We start from the raw sequence: 24,594 nt of genomic DNA, 5'->3' as shown, positions 1-24,594 counted from the left end.
TTCTAGTTGGTAGGCAGTCTTGGCCACAGTGGAAGGTGCTGCTCTCTGGATTTACACCCTGGTTTGGTGTAAGGAAAACTCCAGCCGGCCTTTGAGCTTCTCTTCTTGCAGACTGCCTCCTCGGGAGACCTGTTTCCTCTCCTGCTTCCTTCAAGATCTGATAGAAGCTGACTTTTCATTTTCTGTCCTCCTACCCAAAGCACGAATCTTCGATGTATCCAAAGCTGGGAGCCGAGCCCGATGCCCCCCTCCAGATCTGGATCCGGAAAAATGTTACCAAAACCCTGACCTCCTTAAACGTCAACACGGTGGATGACATCCGACAGATTGTGGCTGCGCTGGCCCAGTGTATGGTAGGCGTTTTGGGCACAGGGAGAAGGCTGGGATGGATGGGGGGGGGGTGCTTAGACTGCCTCAAATCTGCTTCACAAGCCAGTATGTTGTGAATCATGTGGGAAGGGCGGCGGTGAGCTTCCCTGGTTTAAAATGGGCTGAGAGTAGAAACAGAGAGCAGGCAGGAAGTCTTAAGTCAGAGGTGGGGAACGATCAGTGGTGGTATTCTACTGGTTCGGTCTGGTTTGGCCAAACCAGTAGCTTCGAGGACCATCTGTGAATGAATTGGTTAGCTCCGACGATCAGCTGCTGCTGGGCCCACCCACTGGGCCCCCCCGCCCCTCTATACTGAGCTTTATTTCCTGCTTTTCAACCTCAGCCGCTTCACGTGGCACAGCCGATTACCGATTACCGTGAGGTCAGCTGTTGAACAGGGAGAGTGTAGTGCTGCAGGAGAAGGTTAGTAGGAAACCTTCCGCGCGTGCAAAATGCACCCGCCAAGCCACACCCACAGAACTGGTGGTAAAAAATTTGAAACCCATCACTGGGAACGGATGGTCCTTTTATTATGACTTGTGGACTTCAACTCCCAGAAGTCCTGAGCCAGCTTGGCTGACTCAGGACTTCTGGGAGTTGAAGTCCACAAGTCATAATAAAAGGGCCATCGTTCCCCTTCTCTGTCTCGGGTGATTTCCTCCTTAGCCTCCCTTCCTGCTTCCTACTTTCTCTCTTCCTTGCTCGTCTTTTCTAAATGAACCCAAACGTATCCTAAAGGAGAGCCAGTTGAGTCCGGTGTGTGAGGCACTCAGGCACCCTGGGGGCCAAAAACCTTTTGTGTCCTGACTTGCTTGCCCTGTGCTTGGGATTCGCAGGTGGCCAGTAAGGAATTTGTCTGTCGGTCTTGCCTGACAAAAACTTTGAGGAAGCTCGAAACGATGATGACTATTCTTCAAGGAGAGACCCTGCAAGGAACCATGACCCCCAAAGCCATTGCTGACAACATCCTCGATATTATGGGTAAGCCCTCCCCCCCACAGAGGAAGGTGGGGCTGGTCCCACAAGGAATGGTGTCCGGGCACCCTGAAACACACCCATCTTGGTTGCTTCTCCAAACTTCAGAGCAAAGAGAAGGGGGCAGGGATGGGATTCTACCGGTTCGGGCTGATTCAGACGAACCGGATGTTAAATTTACATCTGCTTTGCTGAACCAACCAGCTGGTCCCGCCTACCCCACCGCTCCCCTCCCAGGAGTCTCCACGTGGCCTATTTTGGATGCGGGTAAGTGCTGGGTCTGCACGGAGGCTCTGCGAGGGTGAAAAATGGCCCTCCTGGACGTCTGGAAACAGACCTGTTTCTGGCTTCCAGAGGGCCTCCGGAGCCTGGGGGAGGCCGTTCTTCCCCTCCCAGAGGCTCAAGGAAAGCCTCCGGAGCCCGGGGAGGGCGAAACCACGCCCCCCCCACCGTGGTGCAGGAGGCTGACTAGGCCACACCCACCATGGCCACACCCACCCAGCAACCGGGCAGAGGAAATGGTTGACCCCTTGCTGAAATTTTTGAAGCCCACCCCTGCTTTGCATGCCAGCAAGGCTTCTGGCCCTGATTTTGGTGGGTTGTGTTTGCAGGAGACTTGATCCACCTTGTCAACGCCGTTTCCCAGGAGTCCGAGCGACAGGAGCTCTATAGCGCCCCAAATCGGGAGCAGGTGGCTTCCAAAGCCTACACCTTGTCCACTGACTTGATGCGCATCCTAATGAAGTCCCGAGTGCTCAACGAGGAGCCCCTGGAGCTGGCCAGGAGCAACATCACAGCCAGAGGGAAGCGAGCCAACCCCCGTGCCCTGCTCTGCTACAGGGACACCCAGAAGTGCCAGTTCTCCATCCCCCAGGCCTTCCGAGCCACCTTCTCTGACCTGGCGGACGTCATCCAGGTCATCTTCCACGTTGACTACAACCCCTTTCCCTTTGGCTACATCACCAACCACAGCGTCTCCTCCGAAGTGGCCTCCATGGAGTTCCAGACCAGCAACGGCACAGAAATAGCGGTTGGTAGCCTGGATCTGGAAAAGGCCATCACCGTGGCGGTTGTGGACTCTGGGCCGAAGAACATCACCGTGGGCACAGTGGTGGTGGAGGAGAAGAATTCGGTGCACGTGGTGGTCTCGATGGAGAACAGCAACACGGAAGCCGGGCTGTACTTCCAGATCACCTTCAGCATTGCCACAGGTAGGTGCCCGGTGGAGACACCCCGCTAGATTTGTTGGCCTCTCGGAATTACCAGCCTTGGGTCTAGCCCTCCGGTCTTCTTCAGGAGCTCAAGGAAGCACAGAATCAGAGGGAGGGAGGGGTCATCTAGTCAGGCCCCTGTCCAGGGCAGGAAGATCATGTTCGAGAGATCCCTTGGGAAGGTGAATATCACAGCTTGCACAACTTTGAGGCCACTCTTTGTTTTTTACAACTATTTTATTAAAAATTACGACTTACAACAATAAAAACTAAACAAAAATACTGTAAAAGAATAGAAAAGAAAAATAGAAGGTGCAGATGATAGATAGATAGATAGATAGATAGATAGATAGATAGATAGATAGATAGAAAGATAGAAAGATAGAAAGATAGAAAGATAGAAAAGAAAAAGAAGAGAAATGGATAAAGTTATCATATCCTCCTTCACCACAACAGATGTCAGCAATTTTGGTAACTTATCACTTTCTCTCAAAATACAACAAACGATCTCTGCTTCCCATATCCCTGACATATAATCAAATCCATAATTCGTCATCATTTCAATCTTGATGTCTGCGAAAGAAGGAGGGAGGGAGGAAGGGAGGAATGAAAAAAAGAAAAAGAAGACAGCCCTCTTGAAGAGCTCCAGAATGTCTCCTGCTGAAGCCGCTCCCTGCTTCTCTGCCCTTCCTGGTTTCCAAAAAGCCATGCCTGGATAGACTGGTGAGCCTCTGGCTAGGAAACCCCTCTCTTAGCTGGGACCCCTCCCCACCGTCTCTCCTGTCTTCCAGATCGTTACGTCTCCCGGGAAAAGGAGCCGTTTCTTGCCGTCTGTCTCTTCCACTCCCCTGAGCGCAACTGCACGGCCTCCAAGGAGATCTCTCTGGAGGACATGAAGGAGGGGCCGCAGGGCGACCCACGGCGCTACACCCTCTTTGTTCCCCCGGGGTGAGTGGGACCTCTGGGGCCACAGGGAGGAAGTGAGGTGGGAGGGCACCTGTTGTGGTGCATTTTTCTGGTGCTGTGAGGTCAATGATGGCCAATGCAGGAGATCCAAAAGAGTGGCGGGCGAGGAAGCTTTCTGCCCACCGTGGCCGCGGCCTGCTAGATACGTGGGGGCAAGTGAGCCACGTGGCCGCTCTGTCCTGCCCCACCAGGTGACATGTTCCTTCTCTTGATTTAGGATTGCAGACACAGTGAGAGACCATCACTTGAACATCACCAACCATTTCGTGTGGTCCCCCGTGGAGGTGACTCTGGGTCTGTACAGCTCCCTGTGCCAGTATTTCAACACGGAAGAGGCCCGCTGGAAGACGGAGGGCATGGCTCCCTTGGAAGGGGCCACTCCGGAGAAGGCCCTGTGCTTAACCCAGCACCTGACCGCTTTCGGGGCGAGCCTCTTCGTCCCCTCGCACTCTGTGCAGTTCATAAAGCCAGTGAGTGAAGGGAGTGGAGCTTTGATGGATGCTCTCGGTGTTACGCACTGCTTCTGTTTTTAATTTGTTGTACCTTGGCGGTGGCTGCTGTTATTTTTGGATCAGAGAAACTCACTTCTCCTCTTGCATGAAAGTTGGCGGATGGGTCCGATCCTTCCTTAAAAGCCTCTTCCTGTGGAATGGGCGACCCAGCCGCAAATGGAAAGGTGGAATTTCTCCATCTGGTCACGTCAACCGAAATGGCTCACAGGCCAAACCTAGAAGTATGGTGACCTCTGTCTTGGTCACAAGGGACAGCCCTTCATTTCAGGAAGCTGCCTTTTAAATGTCTTCATTTTTCAAAAACCTTTGCCCTTCACTTCCATCAGCTAACTTTTACCGCACAAATGGTCCTGCTTTAATGTACGGACTTTGGCGTCCACGTGAAAAATATGGAAATTGAATGGTTTTTAAAATAAATTTACATATATTGTTTGATTTTAGCTATTTCTATTAGAATATGCTTTTTTATAAAAGTTTTTTTTGCTCTTGAACTTTCCTTTATAAAGCAAAGTTACAAATATTTAAAAATTATATATATATATAGCATTCAGCTTTGTTCGGGTATTTTCCCACGTCATTATAGTTGTGCTTTTAAAGTTGTAGCAACATTTCGGCAGAATCTCATCTGCCATCATCAGGCTTCTGTGTTGTGTTCGTCTGTGAGTCAGACTTTCACAGCCGTTTTTGTTTTAAATTTGGGGCTAGCCATCTGCTGTGCCAGAATGGTTTTTTCTTCATCCTGATAGGTTGGGAGTCTTGGTCTGTGTTTATTGGTCTTGGAGTTTGCTGTGTTCTACAACTGCTACAACTTTAAAAGCACAAGTATAATGACGTGGGAAAATACCCGAACAAAGCTGAATACCATACATGTAAATACCCATGAAAACTTAAGAAAACGTGTGTGTGTGTGTGTGCATGCATGTGTGTGTGTGTGTGTGTGTGTGTGTGTGTGTGTGTATGAATTTCTTTCAAATTGGCCCTTTTGTTAGAATGATCCTTTAGTTCTTCCCAGAAAATATGGCCACTGTATACTACAAGATAGCAGTAGCAATAGCACTTAGACTTATATCCTGCTTTACAGTGCTTTACAGCCTTCTCTAAGCAGTTTTCAGAGCCAGAACACAGAGCCAGTATTGCCCCCAGCAATTTGGGCCCCCATTTTACCCACCTCGGAAGGACGGAGGTGTCAGGCTACAGAACTTTTCCCATTCAATCAACAAGAATGAACTTCTGAAAACGTATCAAAAGGAATCCTTTATTGAGATGAGACAATTCATGGAGCGGGTCCAAAGCAGCGTCTAAGGTCTCTCAGGCATGCAGAGATAGATAAGGGCGTTTAAAACCCCTCTCCTTATCCTGATGTGTATTTAGTGAAACAAAGAGCCAACATGTTAATTCCCCCCCACCCCCTTTTTAGAACGATCTTTTCCAGGGTTTCCCAGGACACGTCTCACTGTGGAATTTTTATGGTCTCTTCATCTCCTGGCTGTCTCTCCCAGAGGTGATGGGTTCCGGCCATCTGGGTTTCATCCCTCTGTTGTATCATGTGTAGGTTATACAAATTCGATATAAGATTAAATATATTCAAGTTACATCAAGAAGGATATCTTTATCAGTCTCTCCCCCCACCCCCCCTTCTTACATTGAAGAAATGAGAGATACACGGATCTGGCAGGAAGGCTAAGTCAACCTTGAGCCTGGTGGGATTTGAACTGCCAAATTGCAGTCAGCTGGGGTCAGCAGAAATAGCCTGCAGTACTCCACTCTAACCATTGCGCCACTGAGGCTAAAGAGAATTAAGAATGAACCACAAAGCAGCACCATTCGGGAGCATCATCTAGTTCCCTTGTTCCCAAAGGTTTGCATGAAGACCTGGGTTTTCACAGCTCTCAGGGTGCACACCAAACCAGGGATAGTGCTGGACACTATCATGGACAAGGCCGGAGAGCAAAGGTTTACCGATGGTGTTCCCCTGGAGACGGGACCCTCACCCACTGCTTTGTGGCCCTTGGCCCACTCCAGGGGGGTCTTTCCTCCTTTCACTTGTTGCTATCTTTAAGCATCTTCAGTGGCTGGCCCAGTGGCAAGGATTGGTTCCTTCAGATCCTCTGCTGTTTGGAGAAGGCTTTTCTTGTGCAAACTGCTGCATCCTCCGCATGCCTTGACTTCTTATTTTTTTTCAAAATTTGGGCGTGCTTCTCCCTTTTTGGGGGGATATTTGGAACCCCACAAATCCCAAATTGTCCACCCAACCAAAGTGGTCCCTATTTTTCTACTTGCATTTGTTACGTGCTTTCGAACCGGTAGGCTGGGACAAGTAAGGGGAGCTCACTCCGTTACATGGCACTGGGGATTCGAACCACTGAACTGCCAACCTTTCTGATCGACAAGCTCAGCATCTTAGCCACTGAGCCCCCATGTCCCTCTAAGGTGAAGGCTTAATCTCTCCTCCTGCCCCCTGAGCTGGATCAAAGCCTGTTTCTCGGGCTTCTCTTTTGGATTCTTCCACTCCTGGCCAGGTGGCACAGAAGCAGCCAGAACGATCGTTTCACCCTTTGAATATTTCGATGATGTCCAATATTCTTAATTTCCTCCCCAATAGATAATATGAACACTGAACACACACAGAGGCACACAAACACCCAATGCCCAGATTATCAATTGGGAGGATATTAACAATGCATTATCAGACATCCTGAAAATATTCAAAGGGTACAATAGTATATAATACAGTTAAATTGGTCCTGTTTTGTTTTGTTTTTAACCGTGATAGAGGTAGGTTCCTGGGTAGGGGTGCTCAGATCATTTACTGCCAAAATCAGCTTGCCCTTGGAAGTTGTGGGAACTTCGTCCCTTGAAGCTTTCAAGAAGAGATTGGGTTGCCATTTATCAGAAATGGTGTAGGGTCTCCTGCTTGGGCGGGGGGTTGGACTAGATGACCTACAAGGTCCCTTCCAACTCTGATTATCTGTTATCTGTTAAAATTCATCTGAAGTGTGGATTTTTCGCACTGGCAGAACGTCGGCCTGGTAAGCAGCAGGAAGTTATGGCTCTCTGACATGTTGCCCTGCCTTTCCCTTCAGCCTCCAGGCCCCGGGCTCAATTATATCGTTCTGCTGACCTGCGTTGTCTGTCTGGTGACCTACTCCATGGCAGCTGTGATTGTGCACAAACTGGATCTGATCGACATCAGCCGTGTGGGGTCGATCCCTTTCTGCGGGAAGAACGGGCTGTACAGATACGAAATCTTGGTGAAGACAGGCTGGGGCAAAGGGTCAGGTGAGTATCTGTGATCCCTCTTGGCTAGGCTTTGAGGAATGCAGGTGAGCCCTCCTTGGGACTGAGGCTGGATTCTGTCCCCATATCATGGGGGAGGGTGTTCCCTGGAGCCCCTTCTCTGCTTATCTCTTGAGGGTGGGGGGTAGGGCTGTCTTTTTCTTAAAACCATAGAGTGCTTTGTCAATGCATGAGTCCTCTATTAAATAATATGTGCAAACCCAAGCAAAAAAAAATGCAAAATCACTTGGAGAGGCTGTTGGGACGTACAACTGTACCACTCCATCCATTTATTCCAGAATGGGCTCCCTTTTTCACAGCTGCAGGTCGTGCTCTGTGTTTCCAACCTATCAGAAGGCTGCAAGGACTTGGGCAGTGAGGTCACGTTGTAGCAATGGACCAAACCAAAGTCTCTTGACTTTTATTTTGTGTTTTTGCAACACCACTGCTGTAAACCAGATGTCACAGTCCACTCATAGACTGATAAGGACTTAGGAGGTGGTTTTGTAAACCTACTAACTTATTAATGCAAACAACCACTTCCTTGCTGACTAAGACAGACTCCACCCGAATGAATTGGAGGATAAATTAATAATAAATACTGCCGCCCAATTCCCAGAAACTCTGGGTGGTTTCAAAACTGGGGTCAAAACCGGAAATAGTTTAGTTGCTAAAATCTTGACTCTATCCGTCTTAATAAATCTTGTTGAAGAAGAACTCTGAGATTCACATGTGAAAGAATTCCTTTTGGTTATGGTAACTGTGAGTCCTGCTTCATATGATGCCCTTTAGATCTGGGGTCTCTAACCTTGGCCACTTTAAGCCTGGCGGACTTCAACTCCCAGAATTCCCCAGCCAGCTTTGCTCCTGGGAGTTGAAGTCCACCAGGCTTAAAGTGGCCAAGGTCGGAGGCCCTGGATCTAGATTTTCTGTGTGTAATGGCCAACCCTCGACTTTGACTTGGACTGTCTGGAGAAAGCTTCAGCTGCAATCTTAAGGTATCCGAAGGGCAGCGGACTGGAAAAAGTCCCTCCTCTCTCTAGCTCTCTATCCTGGATTGTCCAGTAAGCAAGGGCAGGAATGGAGAACATCTGGCAGCTGTTAAGGAACACAGGCCTCCTTGGCAGGAAAACCTCCAGAACAAATATCCCCTCCCATTAGAACATTGGCAAGATAATGAATATTGGATCCGGTGCTCCTGTTTGGAGAGGCAACTGTCCCGGGCTCACACCAATGAGGAAGTGGCTGCTCCAAGGTCCCAGCAATCTGATCCTGCAGAGGAAGCGCCCCGTAGAAAAGCAGATTCCTGTATTTGCCAAAGTTTTTTTTTAAAAAACGCCCTCTGAAGTATCTGGCGAATGGCGTCTTGGGGAGTAGGAATCTCTATATCCCCCTCTTTTCTTAAATTAGCCGAAGTGTCACCCAACAGGCTTTGAGACAAGACCATCAGGCGCAAGATATAACAGAATAACAAAATAAATGAGTTGGAAGGGACCCTTAGAGGTCTTCTAGTCTAACCCCCGGCTCAAGCAGAAGACCCTATACCCCCGTGATGGCAAACTTTTTTGTTGTGGTGTGCTGAAAGCGTGCGCATGCCAGCGCTCACAATGCAATGCACCCCCCCACACGCATGTGTGCGCAACACCTCCCTGCGCCTCCCATGCCTCCCTTACCTGCACTGCGCACGCATGTGCCTCCCACCTGATTTTTGGCCCGTTTGAGGCCTTTTTCAGCCTCCTAGAGGCTCGAGGGAAGCCTCCACAGCCTCAGGAGGCTGAAAAAGGGCCTTCCAGAAATACCGGAAGTGCCCATTTTCAGACTCCAGAGGTGCTCCAGAGGTGCTCGGTGGAGGCCATTTTTACCCTCCCAGAGGCTTGAAAGAAATACCAAAAGTGCCAAAACGGGCCTGTTTTTCAGCCTCCCAAGGCTGCAGGGGCTTCCTTTGAGCCCCCAGGAGGGTGAAAATGGCTTCCCCGGGACTCCAGAGCCCCTCTGGAGGCTGAAAACGGGCACTTCTGGTATTTCCGGAAGGCCCGTTTTTCAGCCTCCTGAGGCTGCAGAGGCTTCCCTCGACCCTCTGGGAGGCTGAAAACTGCCTCAAACGGGCCGAAAATCAGCTGGGAGGCACACGCATGTGCAGTGCTGGTAAGTTTGGCTGGGGCTCGCGTGCCTGCACAAATGGCTCTGTGTGCCACCTGTGGCATGAGTGCCCTAGGTTCACCATCACAGCTATACCCTATATCAATGATAGCAAACTTTTTCGGCACTGAGTGCCCAAACCAGAACACACATGCATGCGTGTGCCTGTGTGCATGCCGGAGTGCCAGAAACCTGAAGATCCAGCTGTCCGGTGCGTCCATGCCTGTTTTTTGGCTGTTTTTCAGGTTGTTTTTCAGGCTATTTTTCACCAGAAACCAGAAGAGCAGCTGGCGATGACTCGCCTGCCCATAGAGGGGGCTCTGTGTGCCACCTCTGGCATGCATGCCATAGGTTCGCCATCACAGCCCTATATTGATAGATAGAATAGGTAGATAGATAGAATTCTTTATTGGCCAAGTGTGATGACCCAGGGTGGGATACAAAAGCAACTTTAATTCTTTCAACTTGGCCTCCAAGGTCCAATTATCATTTACTGGAGAAAAAACTCCCCCATGAACAGTTGTGAAAAGGAAGACATTCTGTTCAAACTCAAAATACATATAAATTATAAATAGAACAAAAACAACACAAACCACACTGAAGCAATGAATGAGACAAGGCAGGATAAGGGCTGGAACACGTCCACAGATATCAAAATACACACACTGGGAAGGACGCCAGAACTCAGATAAGAACTGACAGACTAGAATTATTTCACACTTTGCTTCCAGCACTGGGCCATGCGCACTTTGTCCTTTTAAACTGTCCTCCCAGTTGCAGCCCATGAAGGGAATCAGGGCCCTTTCCTCCCCTGTAGACCACACCATTCACATTTCTCCCTTGTCCGCTCCTCCCTGCGTGCCCTAGGATGAAGAGGGGATGGGCCTGGGTCTTCCTCTGAATGTCCAGCCGGCCTGTGCCCTTCCCCAGTTCCCTCCACAACCTCCAGAGCCACACTCCCACTCCCTGTCGGCTGTTCCTCCTCTCCCTCTGAGTCAGATTCTAACAGGGGCATGACACCAAGTGTGATTGGACACACAAGGAATTGGTCTTTGGTGCAAATGCTCTCAGTGTCCATAAAAGAAAAGATACATCCATCAAGAGTCAAGAATCATCAGGTACAACACTTAATGATAGTCATACGGTACAATAAGCAATCAAATCATACTAGGAAAGTCAATATAGATCGTAAGGATACAAGTGACAAATATATCATTCCAGACCAGTTGGCTGGCCAATCTGTTTTTAAAAGCCTCCAGTGATGAAGCAGTCACAACTTCTGAAGACACTGATCGACTTGTTCTCACTGTTTCTCTTTAATTCCAGGTTGTTTCTCTGCTTAATTAGTTTCCATCCATTGTTTCTTGTCCTACCTTCAGGTGCCTTGGAAAATAAGTTGCCTCTCATCTTTGTGGCAGCCCCTCAAATACTGGAATACTGCTATCATGTCTCCCCTGGTCCACCTTTTCACTAAACTACCCATATACAATTCCTGCAATCATTCTTCACGCGTCTTAGTCTCTGGGCCTTTAATCGTCTTAGTTGCTCTTCTCTGCAGTCTTTCCAGGGTCTCAGCAACTTTTTTTTATAATGTGGTAACCAAAACTGGATGCATTATTCCAAGTGTGGTCTTACTAAGGCTTTATAAAGCAGTGTTAATGCTTCACACATGATCTTGATTCTATCCCTCTATTAAAGCAGCCTAGAATTTGTTTCACACCAGCTTGGGGAGCATGTCTGGCAAATTTGAAAGCTTATTCATAGTTTTGTAACGTTCTGAAATGATTGTCCCATAGCTGTGGAATGGCTTGTTTTCCCTCAATAAACTATGCAGCTGCCAACAGCTGTTGTGATGGGAAATGAGACTTTCTGTTGACTTTAGATTTTGGTTGGCAGAAGAAAAACATTAGATGGACTGCCATCTTACATCTGCTGTCAACAGCATTTGGGAATGATATAAGCTCTTAATTTTTGTCTTTTTATTTTTTTTTAAAAAAGATGTAAGCTCTTATTTTTTTGTCTTTAAAAAAAAGCCCTAAACCCTTGCTGATTTCCTTGCAAAATATCCAAGGAACAAACTTCAGGAGCAAATGGTTTTCCTTGTTCGCTGAAGTACTTTGATAGGCTTCTCCGTAATGCTTAGTTACAGAACTAGGTTGTGTGAATTTTGGAAGTTATGGCGAGTCTTAGCTGGCAATAGAATACACATTACGCAGTTTAAATGTATGGGCGTGTACATACATGACATGTGCTTTGTATAATATTTACTCTTCTAGTGATGGGGTAATTGGAATTGCACCAACATCTGTTCCACTCTAAAGATGCCAGGCAAATTGACTATCACCCAGGCCACCTCCTGGGATTTTATAAAGCAATCTGTCAGACCTGTCCCAGCTTGGGCATTTAGGAATGAAAGACCCTCGACTCCGTTTATAGCAAAAGGTATAAAAACCAAATAGTTACAGCATAAGCAAAGCCAGAGTTTCGTTTCCTTTATTGCCATTGTACCTCATACAGCGAAATCAAACACCATCCTCAGTGCACATCATGACCATGAAAACAAACACAAACACACATCCCTCACACTCCACACATTGAACCGAAAACCCCCAACACTGCACCAACACTGCACTATACAGCAGAATTCAAAGGAGCAACTGCCCTGGGATAGAAGCTGTTTTTCAGCCTATTTGTCCTGGTTTTTATTATTCTGTACTGTCTGCCAGATGGTAATAGTTCAAAAAAAGGCTTTCCCAGGATGAGAGGGATCTTTGAGGATGTTTTGAGCTTTTTAAAGACAGCGGGAGCTATAAAGCTCTTCCAAAGAGGGGAGAGGGCAACCCATGATCCTCTGAGGGGCAAAGACATTAACCCTCTGGAGTGCTTTCCTATCTGCCCCAGTGCAATTGGCAAACTATACACAGGTGCAGTTAAGATACTCTCTGTGGTGCAGCGGTAGAAGATCACCAACAGTTTTTCATTCGGTTTTTGTTTTCTGAGAAGCCTCAGGTAGTCTAATCTCTGCTGGGCCCTTTTGACCAGGGCTGCGATGTGAGCCCCACAGGTCAGGTCCTTTTTTATGCTAACACCCAGAAACTTAAAACTGGCCTCTTGCTCCACTCGGTCTCCATTGATAAGCAAGGGCTGGAGGTCTGATCTGTTCCTTCTATAGTCCACTATAAGCTCCTTGGTCTTATTGGTGTTGAGGACCAAGTTATTGTCTCCACACCACAAAAGCAACCGATCCATCTCATCTCGCTAGGCAGACTCATCCCCACCCCAACCCCCGGAGATAAGTCCCACCACTGTTGTATCATCTGCAAATTTAGTAATAGTATTACTAGCGTGAGTGGGAATGCAAGTACACTAATTTTGCTCTGACTGATGAAGTTGCTTGGATGAGCAACGAGGCGTTTCAGACTAACAAAGTTTGGTCCAGTTGCCATGATTCAACCTTTAGTCTTTACACCAGAATGCTGTTTTGGGATTTAGAAGTGAAAGCTGAGATAGATTCCCCTTCTGCTAAATTCCTTGATGTAAGTAATGTGCCGGCTGCTCAGCTTTCAACAACTCCAGGGATGCCGTTTTCACACCTGTTGTCTATTTTGGGTTTTGTTTGTATGTTTATATATGTGCATAAATAAATGATGTCGACATGAAAAGTATACGAAACAGTTAACATTTATTTATTATTTCCATCATCCTCTCCATCTGTTTGAAGGTCTTTGAACTGAAGTGGTAGAAATCAGGATGATTACAATATTTTCCATGGTGATGGTTTTGTGATTAGGATAGCAGGGCCCCAGCTGTGTTCCAACTGCCAGCTTCAAATTCTGATTCGAGTGGCAGATTTGGGACCCCTCTGTACTTTATAAGGTGCTCTGGTAAAGCTCTTGAGGCAGGGCTTAGAGAATTGCGATTTAAGATGCCTTCCCCTCCTTCCTCCCTCCCTCCTCTCCTTCCTTCCTTCCTTCCTTCCTTCCTTCCTTCCTTCCTTCCTTCCTTCCTTCCTTCCTTCCTTCTTTCCTTCCTCCTTGCCTCCCTCCCTTCTTCTTCCTTCCTTCATTTCTTCTTCCCATTCTTTCTTCCTCCCTCCCTTGCTCCCTTGCTTTCTCCTTCCCTCCATCTCTTCCTTCTTCCCTTCCTTCCATTCTTCTTTCCATCCCCTTCCTTCCTTCCTTCCTTCCTTCCTTCCTTCCTTCCTTCCTTCCTTCCTTCCTTCCTTCCTTCCTTCCTTCCTTCCTTCCTTCCTCCCTCCCTCCCTCCCTCCCTCCCTCCCTCCTTTGCTTCCTTGCTTCCTTCCTCTCTTGTTTTTTTCCTTCCTTGCTACCTCCCTCCCTCCCTTCTTTCCTTCCTTCCTTGGTTCCTTTGTTTCTTCCTCCCTCCCTTCCTTGCTCCCTTCCTTCCTTCCTTCCTCCCTCCTTCCTTCCCTCCCTCCCTCCCTTCCTTCTTTCCATTTTTTTCCCAGGGACGACAGCCCATGTGGGGATCACTTTGTATGGGATGGATAGCAAATCCGGGCACAGACACCTGGATGATGAGAATGCCTTTCGCCGCAACAGTCTCGACATCTTCCAGGTGGCCACAGAGCGGAACCTGGGCAGCGTGTGGAAGATCCGGATCTGGCATGACAATAAAGGTGAGTAAACACAACGGGGTTTTCAGGTTAGCTGGGCAGCTGAAGTACAGAATTTATGGCTCAACATGAAATCAAGGGCAAGGAATCCCTGCTTTTCATTGGTCTTCATTGGTCAAGAGAGCCGTGGTGGCACAGTGGTTAGAATTCAGTACTGCAAGCTAATTCTGCCGATTGTCAGCAGTTTGATCCTCACCAGTTCAAGGTTGACTCCCATCCTTCCGAGGTGGGTAAAATGAGGACCCAGATTGTTGGGGGCAAGAGGCTGACTCTGTAAACCGCTTAGAGAGGGCTGGAAAGTTCCGTGAAGTGGTAGATAAGTCTAAGTGCTATTGTTAATGCTGTTACTTTTGAACTTATAATGATAAATGTTTGTCTCAAAGGGTTGTGTGTGTGTGTAGATTCTCGTCAATAAACATGTATTCCATTGCTTTGCAGCCCATCTCTAATTTTGTCTTCCTCTCTTCCTTTTTCCCACACAACCTGCCAAGCCCCTCTAGACCAAGTTAACGAAGACAGTGTCTATGTTGGGGTGTCACGTGATGCCCAAACAAGTCCGCTAAGCCTTAACAGATTGACCTGGTTCACACAACCTGCTGAGAAATGGCTGGGTTCCCATAGCATGCTGACATTTGGCCTCTTCTTTTTAGCCAAGCAAACCCGGCCATTGGAGTGACTGTTTCACTTTTGGCTTTTTCCATTAGTTGGAGCCCAGAATTTATTTATGCATTTAGCATTACATTTATATACTGCTTATTGCATTGTTCAAGTGACCCTTGGAGCAGGGACTGGGCTGTGGCCTGTTCAGAACCGGACTGTATACTGCTTGTACAGAACCATCTCTCTCTCACACACACAAACACACACACACCACCACCACTGCTGCCAGTCCACAAAGCCAGAAAGGTTGCCTTAGAGCAGGGCTCTCCAACCTTGGCAACTTTAAGACTTGTGGACAAAGCTGGCTGAGGAATTCTGGAAGTTGAAGTCCACAAGTCCTAAAATGGCCAAGGTTGGAGACCCCTGCCTTAGAGAACAAGTACATAGTTCTGACTTGTTAACACTGCCGGAGCGATAAAGACTGAAAATGTTCTGACCCAAACCTTATTCCAAGGAAACAAACACGAAACAGAGGAAACAGCAAAACCTTTTAATGATTCTTGACGAATTCCGTTCCTTCCCAGTTAAAAGGCTGTTTCAAACTAATTGTCTCTGATAAGAACGAGCCTTCCCAAGGTTGTGCAAGGCTGCCAAAAACACTAGATAAAATTGCCAAGAAATAGTTCAAGCACAAAGATTCTCCAAACTCCAACCAAGATACTCTGAACGTCCACAAGGCTTAAGTGCAAAAACTTCTTTGCTTCCTGCAAAGAACTCTGGTTTCTCAGCTGGCTTTTATCTCTTAAGGGAGGGGCCATCACCTTGCAGCCTTACTCCTGAGTCGCCCGTGCTGCTGCAGCTGCTCTTTCCTTCGAGCAGCCCTGGGCACAGGCTCCTCGGGAACCTCTTCCTCACTGCTGCCAGCCCCCACAATCTCCAAAGGCAGCACTCCATTCCCTGATAGTTCTGGCCCCATCCCTGCATCACACGCAGGCCCCTCATCGGAGTCCGCGCTCTCCAAGACCTCAGCCATCCACACCTGCTGCCGGTGAACCGCAACAGATAACGGGAGAATTCGCAACTTGCAGGGGGTGGAAGGAGAGGAGGCAGATGTTCTTAGTAGCCATTTCCAAACTGATAGGAAGGAGACCCAGAAAGTGGCCTAGCTAAACCCAAAGGTGCTTTTTTCAGGAGGCCACTGGAGTTTCTTATTCTGGTTTTTCTTTGAAGACTTTTCTCTTCTCATCCAAGAAGCTTCTTCAGCTCTGCCTGGTTGATGGGGAATGGAAGGATTTATACTCCTTGCAGGCAGCTGGTCGTTTGCATCCTTTTAGAGGGTCGTTGAGGCCCCTTGGAGGTTTGTCTGTGTCCTCAGGGTCACCTGAGTGGTGCAAATGGAGGGGGAGCCTTCTTAGCTGTCTTCAAGGTAAAACAAAGGAAGTCCAGCTGCCTCCTGGAAAAACACCTTGGGACAACCATGACCTGAATGACTGAGAATCTCCGTAGACCTTCGGCCTGGCTGAACCGTCTCTCCGTCTGCTTTTCAGGACTCAGCCCAGCTTGGTTTCTGCAGCACGTCATTGTCAGGGACTTGCAGACCTACAAGAGCTACCACTTCTTGGTGAACGACTGGCTGTCGGTGGACAGCCTGGAGAACGACGGCCTGGTGGAGAAGGAGGTCTTTGCTGCCAGTGAGTGGGACAGCGTGAGCCGGCCCCGGGTGCCCCTTGGAGCCTCTGCTGGGTCACTGCTTTGCCCCGGTTGGGGAGCTCAACCGTGGGGGTGGCTGCCTGAATAGAGAAACGGTCCACACCCCCACGCTGCCTGGCCTCTGGGTTCATAGACTTCGCTTCATCTTTCTGAAGTTTTCATTCTTTGGGGTTACCTTTTTAATCATGCTGTAAAGCCACCCCAAGTAGCTGTAGCAGTGAGATGGGCAGTGTGTGTACATTGAGATGGATGGATAGATGGATGGATGGATAGTGCAGCGGTCTAGAGGTGGAGCTCTTGTCTCACGATCTGAGTTTGATCCTAGGTAGTGGCAGATATTTCTCTCTCTGAGCACAATCAGCTGTGAATTCTCCATTGGAGACAGGAAGGGCATCCGGCCAGTAAACACTCAGCTCCATTCAGTTGCTCCAACTCCATCCTGATGCAAGGAATTACAGGGTCATTAAAAGACCCCCCAAAAATGGATGGGTGGGTGGGTAGGTGGAAGGAAGGAAGGAAGGAAAGGAGGAAGGAAGGAAGGAAGGAAGGAAGGAAGGAAGGAAGGAAGGAAAAGAAAGAAAGAAAGAAAGAAAGAAAGAAAGAAAGAAAGAAAGAAAGAAAGAAAGAAAGAAAGAAAGAAAGAAAGAAAGAAAGAAAGAAAGAAAGAAAAACTGGCTCAGCAGAAGAGGAAGGGGGATCCAGAAGGATCCAGCCTGAGGGAGCTAATAGCCATGCTTGACTTGAGTCTTCCCAGCAAGACAAAATGGCTGCCCCAGATCAGATGCCCCTTTTGTGGGAAGGGAAACACCGATCGTGAAAGTGCAGCACTCTTTAAGATCAGCACAACTGATCTTCTCAAAGAGATTCCCCTTCTGCTCCCTCAGGTGGAGTGAATTGGAATGAGGACAAGCCCACGCCAGTCTCCTCCAGCAGATTCCCATTCTTGTGGACAGTGTAGCCCCTTAAGGCACGGGGAACAGGAGGAGAAGCGCCTCTGCCACTTCACGCTTTACCTCAGGGGTGGGGAACGATGGCCCTTTCTATGACTTGCGGACTTCAACTCCCTGGATTCCTGAGCCAGCTGTGCTCTACAGCAGTGGTCACCAACCGGTGGGCTGGGGACCACTGGTGGTCTGTGAGAAAATGTTGGTGGTTCGCAGAGAAATGTCACCCCCAAAGCAATTAAACCAGGCTGCGTGGGAACACAAGGCTATGCCGCCCACAAGGTCCAAAGGAACACAAGGCTTGCATCACTTGCATTGCGAACAACACCAGATAGTGAGAGGAGAGGGGAAAGGGCGGAAAGGGGGAATTTGCCCCACTCTATTCATGCACCTGGCCTGGCCACCAGGCTGCTTCTTTCCGCTTCTTTCTTCTTCTGCTTTTGGCTGCACGCAAGGAAAGCAGCAAAAGTCTTTCTTGCTCTCCCCCAAACTCCGCCAGAAATTAGTCTTTGTGCCCAAGAGGCATCGTGCTCCAAGTGGCTGCACTGGCAAAGATTCATTTCTGGTGGAATTTGGGGGAGAGAAAGAAAGGCTTCTGCGGCTTCTGCTGCTTTCCTTGCATGAAGCCAAAAGTCTCTCTCTGTCTCTCTCCCCCTGAGAACAGAGCTGGAGACAGTATCATGCGATCCCAAATAAAGAATGATCGATCGGTAGGAAAACGGGGTGGGGGGATTTTCCTATAGACTTCTTTGGGGGTTTTCTCAGGGTCTCTGGTCTGCGGGATTTAAAATTATGAGTTTGGTGGTCCCTGAGGTCCAAAAGGTTGGCGACGCCTGCTCTACCGCTCCCCCATCTGCCCTGCAGCCTCCCTGCAGGTTCTGCCCATTTCTTTTTCTCTGCAGGTGAGGCAGACCTGAGGAGCTGCTTCCGGATCTTCATTGGCGAGCTGCAGCGGGGTTTCTTTGAGAGGCACATCTGGCTCTCCCTGTGGGACCGGCCCCCTCGCAGTCGCTTCACCCGGGTCCAGAGAGCATCGTGCTGCTGCCTCCTCATCTTCCTCTTCCTCTGTGCCAATGCCGTGTGGTACGGGGTTGTGGCAGATGCCAACTTCAGGTGAGCCGCCAGCAGCGGACGTGCTCCAAGTGCCGGTGAACTGCCCCACCTCCGCTGAAAGAAGAACCTTCCAGAGCCTCTGCACAAGATTGAATGAAAGAGGGAAGAATAAAGGTCCAGAAACGTCAGCTCCGAATTGTTCTTCCTCTTCAGAATTCAGATTAACTCCCCCTGGTTTCTAAAGGAGCGACTTTCCCACGCTCCCCTCTTTAAACGGACTGTGCGCTTCACTGACAATAGAAGAACATCTGTGAATCTCTGGGTCTTTATGTGCCCCAGAGCCAGCCTAGGAGAGCCTTTCCTACCCGAGCAGCAGTTGCTTGCCTGCAGGAAGGGGGCTTCAGTCAAAAGGGGTGGGGGGCAGACAGATCTTGGAGCAGCTTGAGTAGCCCTGCCCTGAGTGGAAGGAAGATGAAAGGAAGGCCCAACGGCGCTTTTTTCAAGAGGCAACTGGTCTTTCTTTGTTTTTCCTTGAAGACGTTTCACTTCTCATCTGAAAAGCTTCTTTAGTTCTGACTGAAGAAGAACCGAAGAAGCTTCTTGGAGGAGGAGAAGTGAAACGTCTTCAAGGAAAAACAAAGAAAGACCAGTTGCCTCTTGAAAAAAGCACCTTTGGGACAGCCACGACCTGGGATGGCGGAGAATCTCCATAGACAGGAAGGAAAGACGTTGGTTCTGGGAGAAAAGGAGCAGGTATCAGCCAAGGGGCTCGAAATGGGACGAGACGGCTTCCAGGCCCAGAACAAGCCTTGGCACCAGCGGTGGTATTCAGACCGGTTCTGGCGTACCGGTTGCGGAAATTTTGACTAGTTCACAGAACCAGCAAGTACCACCTCTGACTGGGCCTGTCCACGGACTTCAACCGTTACCTCTCCTATACTCCCTTGGGGTTTTTTAGCTCAGCTGATGCGCGTGGCAGGGCGGATTACCATGCCTCAGCTGAGCTAAAAGACAGCGTTCTATCAGAGGTCGGTCTTTGAGCCCCGCGCACACGCATGGAACTGGTAGGAACGAATTCGGAACCCCACCACTGCTTTGCACCATCGTCAAGCTTTTGAGTTCCGTGCAACAGGTTTTGCGGTCGAGGCAGGGCAAGATTTACACCAATTTAATTTTAACTGATAAATCTTAATTTAAATACTCTGCCATGTTTAACAATCCCCCCGTTTTTGCTACATTAAACTGTTTGTGGCAAATTTGGGCTGGTCAACAAGGTGCTAAAGGAACCTGGAAGCAGGGGTGGTATTCAACCGTTCAGATCGGTTCGGGTAAACCGGTAGTTATAATGATCATTTGGCCCCGCCCACCTGCCCTGCCTAGTCCAGGGTCTCAACCTTGGTCACTTTAAGACCGGTGGACTTCAACTCCCAGAATTCCCCAGCCAGCTGGGAGTTGAAGTCCACCGGTCTTAAAGTGACCAAGGTTGGAGACCCCTGGACTATTCTGTCCTTCATTTCCGTGTTTTGCAGCTCAGCTGACTCACGCAGATTGCTGCGCCTCAGCTCTTCCTCACCGTGGCTGCAGTAGAAGGTATTAGAGCTAAAAACGGGCAGTTTTCAAACGCAGCACAGGCACGCAAAGCACACACTCACCAAACCAGTTGTTATACCGGTTGAATCCCACCACTGCCTGGAAATCTCTCAGCAAGACTTTGGTGTCCTTTTGTTGTTGTTTTTTTCTGGTTGTAACAGAAGAAGAGAAGAAGAGGGCAGAGAAAGGCAGCTGGGTGCCTGCTTTCCTCCTACTCTGGTCACAAAATCGACCTGCTTGGCCTCCCCTCTTTGCAAAAGGGCCTTTCTGCTTACTTGATCCCCACACCCTTAAATCTACACTTGGTGCAACCTCAGTGTAGAACCTGCTGGGAATATTTTTGTTTTGTTTTATTGTATGGGCAAAAATCTCTCTTCTTAAAATTTATTGTTTTTAATATTAAAAAGGGAAAGAAATTGCAGAGAGATAGAGAGAGAGAAATGCAAAAACAAAGCTGTAATTTGTTCTCAGTATATCCAAGAAATTAAGCAGCTTCATTTTTAAACATGTCATTAGCCTAGCTGCCTGGAACAGCCTTGATTGATTCGTCTTTCCATCTCATCCCTACAGAGTCCATATTCTTTCGAAAAATCTAATCCGTTTCAGAGATCCCAAGTTTGTACATCCGGAACTGCAGTATCTTTCTAACATTAAATAATAATAATATTGTTATATAAATTATTACTTTTCATACAGTTAATAAAGCCAAAATACTGAGCCTAGCCCCCATCATCTAAGCCAACGGTTTTATTCTCCCAACATAATGAGGTCGAAAGAGTCCTTAAACTGCAGCTGATGTTCAGGTTTCCTTGGAAGCAGAAAAGTTCCTTTCTCCCTAACAGTTTAGGACAGGGGTGGCAAACTCGAGGCTGGATCTGGCCTGCAGTGCCACCCTGGAAACAGCGAACGGCCAGTCTGCAGTGCCTCTGCCAACCAAAACGGAGCTCAGGGAGGCTGTGCAAGGTTCATCCGGGCGCTATTTTCAGCCGCAATAGCCTCCTGCAGCCCTCCGCTAGTGAAAACAGAGCTCGGGGGCGTGCGGGGGGCGTGGCGTGGCCTGACTGGACTCTGTTTTTGGCCGTGACCGTTTCCTGCTGCCCTTTGCCAGTGAAAACGGAAGCTCAGAGAGACTGCATGCGCCATTTTCACTGGCAGAGGGCGCCAGGAGGCTGTTGCAGTTGAAAATGGAGCCTCTAAGAGTGACATCGAGCGGGCCACGCCCCTGGCCACGCCCCCCATCCCAAGGTCAAACACAACCCTGATGCGGCCCTCCATGAAATCGAGTTTGAAACCCCTGTTTTAAGACAATAAAGAGCGTTTATATGAAGCACCATCTACATTTTCTGGAGTCTTAATAACAGATGAACAACTTCCAATTGATGGGGGTTTTTTTGTCTGTTTTTAGTCCAGTGCCCATCTCCACGCTGATCCCGATTAATGGCGAGACGGTCTTGGTTGGCTTGGTCTCCAGTTTGGTGGTTTATCCTCTGTACCTGGTTCTTCTCTTCCTATTCCGGATGGCACGGAGCAAGGTAATGATCCCTTTAAAACACCTGGAATCCAGAGCAGCCCTGTTACTTGGGAAGTCCAAGAGAATGGCCAGGGAAGGTTTGGTCCAGGGGCTCCACAGTGTCCTTAAAAGATGGGGCCAAAGGTGATTTTTCAAAAGACAGCTGGACTTGTTCCTTGAAGACATTTCTCTTCTCATCCAAGAAGCTTCTTCAGTTCGGACTGAATGGTGGAAAATGGGAAGTTTTATATTCCTTGCTGAATCCTACCATCCTCCACCACTCAGTCAGAACTGAAGAAGCTTCCTGGATGAGAAGCGAAATGTCTTCAAGGGAACGCAAAGAATGCCCAGTTCCCTTTTGAAAAAGCATCTCTGGGACAACCACGACCTGGATGGCTGAAGATCTCCATAGACAACTCCGAAAGATATTTAGTTTCAGAAGTTGCTCAGAGTTCAAGCTCCTGGGAATAAAGTTATTGGGATTTGCTGTCTTGTAATACTTGCATTTTCTGTTGTTGATTATAATGACACTACAGGAATCTCCAAGGGCTCAACAGTTAAATTTTTATAGCAATTTTCCAGATTTTTAAATAGTGATGTTCCAATTGAAAAAATGTTTTTTCCATTGTTTTGTAATAAGAAACTTGGCAGCTAAAAATAGCAATGGGTTTAATTTCCTACGTTGCATCCATTTCGATGCCTTGGAAAATAAGGGCAATAGACCAGCAGCGGCAGCAGCAGCATTCATTATGAAATATCTTAAGCAGATTTTTCCAACTTTCTTCAAATATTTTTAATCTAAATAAATGCCCAACTGGGGACTGACATTCAAAACGGTAATCTATGCCAGCTGGTTTATAGCAGTCTGGCGATCTTGCAGTTTATTTATTATACTTTTAGCAGAACATGTGTGTATACATATTGTCGTGTTAGTTTGTGTGTGTGTGTGTGTGTGTGTATATGAGTATAATTTCAAAAAAGTTACAAATTAATTTGCATTTTAATGAGTGAAATAAGCATTTGACTCCTGTTGCAAAACCTGAGTTAGTACTTGGTGGCAAAACCCTTGTTGGCAATCACAGAGCTCAGGTGTTTCTGGTAGTTAGCCACCAGGTTGGCACACATCTCGGGAGGGATATTGTCCCACTCCTCTTTTGCAGATCTTCTTCAAGTCATTAAAGTTTCGAGGCCGACGTTTGGCAGTTCGAACCTTCAGCTCCCTCCACATATTTTCTATGGGATTAAGGTTTGGAGACTGGCCAGGCCACTCCAGGACCTTAATGTGCTTCTTCTGGAGCCATTCCTTCGTTGCCTTGGCTGTGTGTTTTGGGTCATTTGTCACGCTGGAATACCCATCCACGACCCATTTTCAATGCCCCGGCTGAGGGAAGGAAACTCAGGCCCTGTCATTGTCCCTTTGATGCGGTGAAGTTGTCCCGTCCCCTTAGCAGAAAAACACCCCCAAAGCCTAATGTTTCCGCCTCCATAGTTGATGGTGGGATGATGTTCTTGGGGTTAAAGGCGGGCATTCCTCCTCCTCCTCCTCCTCCAAACATGGCGAGTTGAGTTAATGCCAAAGAGCTCAATTTTGGTCTCATCTGACCACAAGACTTTCACTCAGTTTTCCTCTGAATCATTCAGATGTTCATTGGCAAACTTCAGACAGGCCTGTACCCAGGAGTGGGATTCTACCGGTTCAGCTCGGTTCAGATGAACCGGTAGCTCCGACAATCAGCTGTTGGGCCCACCCACTGGCCCCAGTTCTAGACTGTGCTTTGTTTCCGGGTTTTCCAGCTCAGCTGCTTTGTGCAGCACAGCCGATTGCCACACGCTAGCTGTTTCCCACACAGGGCTTGCAGCAAAAGGGGAGTTGCAAATGCTGCATGCGAAGGGCGCACTCACCAAACCCGTTGTTACACCAGTTGAATCCCACCTCTGCCTTTCCCTGTGCTGTTTTGGGCAGGGGGACCTTGCGGGCACTGCAGGAGTTCAGTCCTTCACAGCGTAGTGTGTTACCAATTGGTTTCCTGGTGACTATGGTCCCAGGATTCAAAAAAATTTATTACCGGTTCTTTGGGCATGGCTTGGTGGGCATCGGTTTGGTTAGGTGTGGCAGGGGAAGGATACTGCAAAATCCCACCCACCCCAACCTGCTTTCCAGCTCTGTTCTCCTGTGCTGGGCAACCAAAGAAGACCCAGCCAATCAGCTGGGACTCGATGGGAGGCAGAGAAGAGATGAGGGCGGAGCCAGTCAGAGGTGGGATTGGCCGGTTCTCCGAACTACTCAAAATTTCCGCTACTGGTTCTCCAAAACTGGTCAGAACTGGCTGAATCCTACCTCTGTCCCAGCTGCCTTGAGATCATTGACAAGATCCTCCCGTGTAGCTCTGGGATGATTCCTCACCGTTCTCATGGTCACTGAACCTCCCTGAGGTGAGATCTTGCCTGGAGCCCCAGACCGAGGGAGGTGGACAGTTATTTTGTGTTCCTTCCATTTGCAAATAATCGCAGCAGCTGTTGTCCCCTCCTCACCAAGACTGCTTGGGAATAGTCTTGCGGGCCCTTCCAGCCTTGTGTAGGTGGACTATCTTGTCCATGACATTCTTGGACGGCTCTTTGGTCTTCTTCATAGTGGAGGGTTTGGAATCTGATTGATTGATTGCTTTTGTGGACAGGTGTCCCTTTAAGAGAGGGCTCCTTAATCTCAGCTCGTTACCTGTATAAAAGACACCTGGGAGCCAAAAATCTTGCTGATTGATAGGGGATCAAATATGTATTTCACTCATTAAAATGCAAATCAATTTATAACTTTTTTGAAATGCATTTTTCTGGATTTGTTGTTGTTGTTGTTGTTATTCTGTCTCTCACTGTTAAAATAGACCTGCCATTAAAATTACAGACTGGTCATTTCTTTGTCAGTGGACAAAATCATCAGGGGATCAAATACTTCTTTCCCTCACTGTGTGTAACCTTTTAAATGTTACAGGTCATAATTTATTCACTGCACGATAAATAGAAATATACACATATAATTATATCTTTGCTTGTTTTATAGAGAATTGGTGGTAGTGCTATAAAGAATTAAAAACAGAAAATTTCCAAA

General features: G+C 48.1%; 1 protein-coding gene across 3 annotated transcripts in view; it reads left to right on the top strand.

The window, feature by feature from the left end:
• The window catches only part of LOC113438931 (polycystin-1), a 210,331-nt gene that overhangs the window by 125,616 nt on the left and 60,121 nt on the right, over window positions 1-24,594 (top strand). For all 3 annotated transcript variants that reach the window (XM_087912603.1, XM_087912602.1, XM_087912601.1), the window contains exons 21-30: window positions 201-353; window positions 1,206-1,350; window positions 1,956-2,555; window positions 3,347-3,503; window positions 3,739-3,991; window positions 7,117-7,312; window positions 13,917-14,087; window positions 16,232-16,375; window positions 18,241-18,451; window positions 21,387-21,513. In XM_087912603.1, the coding sequence (XP_087768729.1) occupies window positions 201-353; window positions 1,206-1,350; window positions 1,956-2,555; window positions 3,347-3,503; window positions 3,739-3,991; window positions 7,117-7,312; window positions 13,917-14,087; window positions 16,232-16,375; window positions 18,241-18,451; window positions 21,387-21,513 (2,157 nt within the window). The remainder of the gene's footprint in view (window positions 1-200; window positions 354-1,205; window positions 1,351-1,955; window positions 2,556-3,346; window positions 3,504-3,738; window positions 3,992-7,116; window positions 7,313-13,916; window positions 14,088-16,231; window positions 16,376-18,240; window positions 18,452-21,386; window positions 21,514-24,594) is intronic.

The sequence above is a fragment of the Pseudonaja textilis genome, chromosome 14 (genome assembly GCF_049901715.1).
Source record: "Pseudonaja textilis isolate UNSWEBS1 chromosome 14, rPseTex1.2, whole genome shotgun sequence".
NCBI lineage: Eukaryota > Metazoa > Chordata > Lepidosauria > Squamata > Elapidae > Pseudonaja > Pseudonaja textilis.
The sequence above is the reverse complement of the archived record's forward strand: the minus strand, read 5'-3'. Positions and strand labels throughout refer to the sequence as shown.